The sequence below is a fragment of the Anarrhichthys ocellatus genome, unplaced genomic scaffold, assembly GCF_004355925.1.
Source record: "Anarrhichthys ocellatus isolate YVR2014 unplaced genomic scaffold, GSC_Weel_1.0 scaffold34, whole genome shotgun sequence".
Lineage (NCBI taxonomy): Eukaryota > Metazoa > Chordata > Actinopteri > Perciformes > Anarhichadidae > Anarrhichthys > Anarrhichthys ocellatus.
In genome coordinates, this window is record NW_022280064.1 from 1,854,163 (window position 1) to 1,862,787 (window position 8,625).

Sequence of the window (8,625 nt, forward strand, 5' to 3'; positions counted from 1 at the left end):
TTTAAGCCTCTTTAAGGCTCCCATTCACACTGACTTACTAAAAGTGCTTATGCTAATCTTGTTATCTCTTCAGGCTTCTGGTAATGGAGGACATGAGGCTGTTGGGAGGTCGTGGGCCGCGTTATTTTGCTCGGCCATCGCAGAAGTGAGAGAGAGAGAGCAGATCCTCAACAACCCCAACCCTCGAACAGGAAACACCAAAATAAAACAGGATGTAACAAAGATTCTACACATGCATGCAGGAATACACAAAAATCCAAACATGCTCATAAAATATACAAGCACATGGTCTGCAAACACAACACACATATATGCATGTACATGCACACATGCAGCTACTATCAGAGCCTGTTTAGTCTGCAGGGGTGAGGTGTCACCAACCAGCAGGCCGAGAGGAAGCGAAGTCATTATATTTTTATAATCTCCCTTATACTTCAACAGGTGTGAAATTACTCAGTTCAGTTCTTCAGAAACTAATCAGATAATGATAATAAACGTTGTGGTCGAAAACAAGTCGTGCCGCGTGACATGGAAAACAACCGGATATTTCTTGTCCCTGTACAGGAAACCAATAGTTTGCATTTCATAACTATTTCACAAACTGCCGTGTGACTGCGTTGTAGCTGCTCTTGTCTTGTCAATCGGTCTGTGACATCTCACCAAAAAGCTTCCACACTTTTGAAATTCTCTTTGATAAAACATTTGATATGAATGGATAATAGCAATTAATAACAATTATGAATTTAACAAGACCTCCGTATTGTGTGAATATCCACCGTCCATCATGAAAGCCATTATTATAATTACTCTAGAGAATGAAGGAAAATACAAAACACAGTTCACTACAAAGGGTTAAAGTAAGTAATAAGCCAGTAGAGGATTTTATGATGAATTTATGATTCATGGCTTGTTACTGATCAATGTTGCTGTTCTGTTGGTGCCAGTCATTACGGACAAAGCTGGTAAAGCAGGCAGCTCAGATAATCACAGGCCCGCAGCTTTAACCCTGCTGTCAAAAGTCAGAGGGAGAATTCTCCTGGTTAGATTAAATGAGTTTATTAGTTCCAAAGATAATCCGGTGGGTTATAAAGCTGAAGACGGCACTGACCTGTGCCTGAAAGGAATTACTGAACAAACAGAGGACAACACTTATTATATTTTATGTGATTTATTGATGCTTCCAAAGTCTTTGATTGTGTTTAGTCTGAAAACACATTCAAACACTTAATGCTAAATGAAGGTGGGTTAAAATGTACACAGAGACAAGAAACTGAGCTCAAGCTGCTGCAGCCTCAAAAACAAGCAGTAAACCTTAAAATCAGCTGTGAAATGTTCAGCTGGGAGACAGTTTAAGGAAATTAACAAAAGTCAAATGTTGTTTCTTGTTAAATGAAGTTAAAATCCAGCTGCTGTGTTCTGAACGGGCTGCAGATGAGAAACACTTTTACAACTGATGCAGGAAAAGACACTGGACTAAAATAAAATAATAAAAGACATTTCACACCAAGCACGAATTTATCTGAAAAATATTAACAGAAATGTACAAACACTGATTTTTGGGGGGTTCTTATGAATGCTTCATCACCACTGTGGAACATATTCTGACGGACCTCGATTTCAGATGATTTCCACCTGTTGAAATATGTTTGACCAATGAAAACCTTTGTTCCGAGAGATGCCATACCACCAGCTCCATGCAGCTTGCTGCCATAATAGGGAATGTTTTATCAATTTGGTTTCTCATCACCCAATATTGTACCAGAAACACAGCGACGACCTCAACAGCCCAATAAAGGACAATATATGGCTCGAGATCAGCAGCAGCTGGGATACGATGGAAATGGTAATGAAGCTGATCTGCACTTGAAACATTATATGTTGGTCACAGAACAGAGCTAACCACAACAGCTAGCGTTAGCATCACATTTGGGGTCAAATTAGGTCATGTATTGTGTAGTTATCATTGACGTTTGTTGTGACAATTTTCTTCTTCTTATTTCCAATCTATAACCACTCATGTAAATCATGACGAGTAGATCAGTGGAGTCTGATGGAGGATGATGTTTTCTGATGTCTGATGTTTTCATAGGTCACTGAATCATCTTCTCCATCATAACGCACCTGTGAGGAACAACACAACACAATCAAACCCACACTCTCCAATCCCACTTCTGTGATCTGTAGGCGTCCACTGCTCCACACTTATCATAAGGAAATAACAACTAAAGTAAAGACACACAGAACATTAAATTACACTTTCACAGTTGAGTCAGCAGACCCTGAACGCATCAGCTTCTGTCTAATCTGATTTTAATGCTGGACAGTTTGCATTGGAACTAGATTTCATTCTGTACGTTATCCAGAGTAACATGGACGTTAATTCTTGAGATAAAACCAAACTGTCTGCATTGTTTGAAGGTTCTCTATTTAATATTCAGAGCATTAATATAGCAGCAAACAACTATTCTCTATGTAAAGATTTAGAGGAGTAATGTCTCCCTCTGTGTGTGTTGTAATCTGAGGGGGACCTCATGTAAACACTGAAAGCTTTGTCAGCAGTTTTGGCTCTGTTAGCATGTTTAGGGCTGTTAGCACTGTTAGCTTCTAGCCGCCGGCTCAGCTGTCGCCCTTGTTGAGAGCCATGTGGAGGCAATAGAAATGCTCTATAGAAGTAAAGAACCGCTAAAAGCCACTAGTGTTTCAGTGAGAAAATACTGTATAAAACAATGTAGTGAAGAGTGCCAACTGTAAAAACTAAAACATTTCATTATTAGGTTGTAAAAAACTCACAGCGATTTGATCCATCTGTGTTTTCTTCTCTGAAGAGACAAAAGAAAGAGTCGACTTTAGTTTCAACAGTAAAAATCCTCTTTTTTAATATTTAATATGTGGATGTTCTTCACCTATAATTCTTGCCCACATGTTGACGGCCACAGCTATTATTATGAGTGCTGCTAATCCAACAGACACAAAGATGAACCTCCACCAGCCTGGAACCAGAATGACATAAAAAAATATTTCGTTACAGCTTTTAAACTTCAAGAGAGGAGAGTGAGAGAGATATTACAGATTATACAATTCAGAAAATAGTATGAAAATGCAAAGTTGTATTTTTACCTGATAAACTGATTTCATTCATCAACATGAGAGAAAAGGCATTTTAAACCCGATCTGATTAAACCCGTCTGACTTTAATTACAAAGAAAAACTTGCACTTCAGCATTATTTACGCTTTCACTGACATCTCGAAAATAAATCAATTCATTATTATCGATCACTTTCTATTTTGAGCAGAACAAATAAAAACCTAATTTGCAACAAATATATCACTGAAATAAAATATTTAAATGTGAAGAGAGAAAAAGACAGGAAGAGAGATTCCAGATAAAGACAAGATAAAATGCTGAGTCACTACTTTGTAGTTTTGGTGAAGCGTCACTGATTGCAGAAGGTGTCGTGGTGTTAGCTGCTTCTCTGCCGTCTTCAGTTGGTGTTGACTCAGTTGTTGCTGTTATTGCGTCTTCACCTGAACAGATTAACATTACACACCATGAAGAAAAGCATAGGTCACTTTCTTTAAAATGTTCTCACCTGTTTTCTCACCTGAGGGCAAATTTCTGAAAGAAAACTGGTGCACTTTGTCACCCTCGGTCACTCCACACTTAAATGAATTAAACCTTGATGTGTAACTGGAATAAGAAGTCAGAAACGTCAGAGAGACGGTGCAGTGAGACTGTGACGTCTTAATGTCTTTGTTGTCTTCATCAACATCTTGACCATGAAGCAGCCACTTCACTGTTCGTACACATTGGTCATATGTCGTGTGAGAGCAGTTCAACGTCACCTCATCATTGTCCTCGTGTTCAGTCACTGGAGAAGATGAAGACATTGTGAGAGAAAGAAGAGTAACTTCATCACTATAATCATGATTATTATAATGTTTCAGTATATTGCTCTGACAAGACAGTTTGGAAACATTATGATGTAAATATACTCACAGGTAAAAACAGCCAGATGAACCAGAGCATGTTGTTGTCCTGAACTGAAGATATAAACACCACCATCTTCCTCTGTGACATTCTTTATAACCAGAGAACAGTTCTCTGAAACACTCAGTCTGTCTGATTTAGCGTTGGCTTCTTCAACAATCGTCCCATTTATAACCAGCTTTGCTCCTGTTGATTCTGCTGAATCAGTGAAGAGCCACTCAGTAGAGTTACAGTTCTTATGATCATCTATCACACTGTTACAAGGCAAAGTGACTTCATCTCCATCTCTGACAATGGCGGAGAATAAACGTATTCGTAAGAGTCCCATGAAGAATGCTGCTGAGAATATGAGAGAGAAATAAAAACATGACTTTTAATATCAGTGTGAAGATAGTTTTAGATTCAACAACAGTTTACAAATGTGCCTCATCGTTGGTTTCTAAGAGTTCATTAAACTCACTATTCACCTCGATGGAAAACAAACAGACTACTTGTCTGTCTTCTTTAAATGAAGGTTAGGCAATAAAATAACATTAATGATACTAATAAATAAGCTTTTTTAATGTTTCTGTCGTCATATACACATTATATGTATTCTTACCTGTAAACTGAGGCACCAGAATCAGAAATAAAGAGATTTGAATCCATCTGAATTCAGCCATCGTTCCTCTCCGTCTCTTGTCTCTCTGCTTCTTCTACTCGTCTCTGAACTTGTTCCATCTTAAAGACGAACGTTGAATCTACGTCCTATAGTAGTAAAGTGTCACTTCCTCCTCCCTCTGTTCTCTCATACATCACTTTTTGCTTTTTTTATGCACTTATGGCCGACATGAGCAGGTGTGAAGTTCACACTGACATCAAGTATCTGGAATTAACATTAGCATTTCCTGTCAAGTCCCGTGTGATATTCCAATATTATTCCGGTTTCAGGAGCATTCTTTGGACATACAGCGCATTCAGAATATGCATCTTCATCCTAGTTTACGACACGCGGTTTCTTGCCTGTTTACGGCCGGCTCTGTGAGTTGTACACCGAGCTAGCCGATTGGTTTGCAGAGATGCACGCCGAAAAGAAAAGCCCACGTTTCTGTTGGGAAGAACAAACACACCTGCTTTTAAACACTATGAAAGACTTGGATATCAACATGCAGGAATGAAAAAGGGAGGTTGTGTTTGCATGGTCCAACAAGTCCACCACCGGTTATGAGGTATGCACATCTGCATGTAAACTACGTTATTAGTGGAATATTCATTCCACATTCCACACATATATATACTGTATGCATCCACATGCACACATGCAGCTACTGTCAGAGCCTGTTTAGTCTGCAGGAGTGAGGTGTCACCAACCAGCAGGCCGAGAGGAAGCGATGTAAGGTGTAATGTATTTTTATAATCTCCCTTATACTTCAATAGGTGTGACATTACTCAGTTCAGTTCTTCAGAAACAAATCAGATAAGGACTTCAGTTGCAAGTTAAAGCTAATTTGGGTGATAATGAATAGTCAGTGTTGTTTCTGAGGAAAATGGAACATGGCATCACAGAACATTATGACCGGTGGTGTCTGATGGAGGCAGACGTGTTGGTCAAACTCCATCGAAGCTGGTTTACCTGAAAAACAAAATGATCCGCTGACAAACATCTCTTTCCCCAATGTAACTCTATGGGAAAAGGGCTCATTTGGGACCTCTGTCATCTCACGTGACCGACCCAGAAGACTTGGATATCAACATGTTTTTGGTTATGCACAAGTATCGCAACGACAACCTTTTTAAGAAGGCGGTTGAAGGAATGAAAAAGGGAGGTTGTGTTTGCATGGTCCAACAATTCTGCTCACCCATCACAGAAGTGCTCCCAAACTATCGCATGATACTGCATGCACGTCTGCACTTCACTTGCCCACTGCTGAATCATTTCTACACAGAGGGAGAGAGAGAGAGAGAGAGAGAGAGCGAGGGAGAGAAATCTACATGGCTTCAGGGATTTTATAACCAGCTCACACCAGGATCGTGAATCGACTGTGTTTCTGTGTGCTAATCTTATTGTTATTGCTCGCAGTGATCTCATCAAAGTGTGCTTGTTGAGTTGAGATATCAAACCACGGTGTCACATTTGACACTAATTGGGCACACAAAGAGCACACGCTAGCACACACGGTGATATATGGACAGAGACTAACACGGCTATACTGTTTGATCAGTTGTCACCCGCTGCAGCTGAAGGGGACACAGTCACTGCGGGTAAAATTGATAATGTCAGGTAGCTCTTCATAAACAGAGCTTTAAAGGTCTCTTGATCTGACTGTGACCACGTTTGCAGTGCTCAACCTGCAGGCCGATCACATCTCTGGCGCGGCCGTACAGTCAGTGATTTGAAATGTAGATGCAACGGCTACGCTCTTTTTAAGAGAGTTCACCTTTAGTGACCGTGTGCAGCGAAGCGGGGACTTGACGAGGATCCTGAAATGAGGCATTAATCAAATAAAGGTCGATTTGTGATTGACGTCTGGTGGCTGATGGGGGGGGGGAGAGAGAGACAGGTGGAGACTACAGTGAGTGACAGGGCAGTACAAACCCTCACACAATCTGGATCAAACAGTACACCAGTTGTTTGGACATGTACTACAAAAACACAAAGTAAACTTAAAAGTTTTTAGCACTGAATAGACCTAAATACAAAGTGAGTGATCACAACCTGGCCATTGAGACTGCATGGTGGACGCAGACAAACCTGTCAATGCAGAAGAGAGACTGACACTGCCTGTGCGTTTAGTATGTCACAGTATGTAGTCAAATGCAAAATGACAAAAATACAAAGATGTCCTACTGCATCCGGTCGCATTTGGCCGGATGCAAGCTAGCATGCTTTTCTGGCTATTCTGACCCAGAATGTGTTAAACCTCAATGATATAACGCATCTCCTCTTTTAACTCTACTTGTAGCCAATGCGGAATTGCCTTAAATTTGCATTCTTTCTAATGGCCATCAGGGGGCGACTTCTCCTCTAGTAGCAAAAATAAATCTGTGTATAAAAGTCTGTGAGAAAAAGACTCTACTTCTCACTTTATTTATTACCTCAGGAAACATTGTAAACATGAGTTTTTACTTCTTTCATAAAGTTTACGGAGTAGCCAGAAAAGCATTGCTGGTTTGAACACTGCAAAATGCAACCTGATGCAGTAGGACATCTTGGTAATTTTGGCATACTGCATTTGACCTGCTCAGTATTGGGATATACCAAATCTTTTTTTATGGCGTACTAAATAGTATGGTAGTATGTTGTACAGGTAGGGACTGAGCAGCACTCGTATAGCCCGTATAAACACAGGAGAAGCTCTCAGACTTCAAAGCTCTCTCATTATTACAATGTACGATATTTTAGGGCTGCAACTGATATTTGTTTTCATTGGTGATTAACCTGCTGATGATGGTGGAGGAAGTACTCAGAGAAATACAACAATGTAAAAGTATTACAAGTAAAAGTCTTGCGTTTAAAATGATAGTAGTGTAAAGGTACACAAATACAAGAAGAGCAATGTACTTATGTGTGAAATGCAGTAGTACTTGTTCTGCAGTAAAATGGCCCCTTTGACTGTAAAATCATTATACATAACATCATTAGATTGTTAATACTGATGCATAAATAGACAGCATTTTACTTTTGTAGCTTGTCGAGTTGGAGCTAATTAGAACTGCTTCATATAGACTCAGTTAGTAATTGGCTAGTAGTTTAGATCACAGGGTAAATCTGAGGCGTTGGATAGGAGGCAGGATTGACGAAAATAGTCCTGGAACTCAAATGTGTATTAATTCCTATTCTGTATACTTTGCTGTTTCTGTTAAATACTGTGAATTGTCGGTTATTCAAATGAAGAAACCACAACGAAACACTGCTTATTGTCACTGCTGATTTCATCTTTAACGATACATTGTATTTAATAAATCCATCATATATCTTTTTCATATAAAATCTCAGATGATTCAGTGGAGTAAAAGTACAACATTTCTCCCCCGAAATTAAGTAGAATAGAAGTATAAAGTAGCATTAAATAGAAAGTAAAGCACAAGTAGCTCAAAATAGTAGTATTGAGTAAATACGCTATTTTAGCTCATTTCCACCCCCGAAATCAATTAATCATTTAGTCTATTTGTCAGAGAATAGTGAAGAAAGGCCCATCAAAATGTTAAAGATCTTTATATATTATATTTATAATGCTATGAAAAAGAGAAAAGCAGCAAATCCTCACATTTGAGTACCTGCAGTTTTTACTTTTTTTGCATGATAAATGACCTTAACAATGAAACCATTAATGATTAAATGGTGATTATTGTGTATATTTTCTATAATATTGTAATGTGCAAAACATTTGCAGTATTTGTTGCATTCTGAACCATCATACTGAGATTGTAAACCTTGTACAACGTACTTTGGCAACAGCGTACTTAATGACAGCCGTCCCAACGAAGCACATTTGACAGAGAGAGGATGAGAGAGGAGACAGGTGTAGATAGATAGAGACTGAAAGTGAGGCGGAGGAAAGAAGGAAAGGCAGTCTATATATAGGTAGAGACAGAGAGAGAGAGAGAGAGAGAAAAAGGAGAGAGAGAGACAGAGAGAGAGAGAGAGAGAGAGAGA

The 8,625-nt window shown here is 39.2% G+C and overlaps 1 protein-coding gene across 1 annotated transcript; it reads right to left on the minus strand.

Annotated features, from left to right (window-relative positions):
• On the minus strand, positions 1-6,962 carry LOC116393700 (uncharacterized). The gene is made up of 6 exons (XM_031866240.1): positions 3,999-6,962; positions 3,604-3,870; positions 3,416-3,526; positions 2,904-2,990; positions 2,791-2,819; positions 1-2,121 (listed from the first exon to the last, which is right to left on the minus strand). The coding sequence occupies exons 1-6, from the start codon at positions 4,315-4,317 to the stop codon at positions 2,038-2,040; spliced, it is 897 nt and encodes a 298-aa protein (XP_031722100.1). The 5' UTR covers positions 4,318-6,962; the 3' UTR covers positions 1-2,037.
• Between the last annotated feature and the right edge of the window lie 1,663 nt (positions 6,963-8,625).

Excerpts from the sequence above, each read along its gene's own strand:
- LOC116393700 (XM_031866240.1), bottom strand. The coding sequence starts at position 4,317 with ATGGGACTCTTACGAATACGTTTATTCTCCGCCATTGTCAGAGATGGA. Across the intron at positions 2,991-3,415 it reads CGCTTCACCAAAACTACAAA|GCTGGTGGAGGTTCATCTTT; the intron begins GTAGTGACTCAG and ends TTCTGGTTCCAG. Across the intron at positions 2,820-2,903 it reads CATGTGGGCAAGAATTATAG|AGAAGAAAACACAGATGGAT; the intron begins GTGAAGAACATC and ends TTGTCTCTTCAG.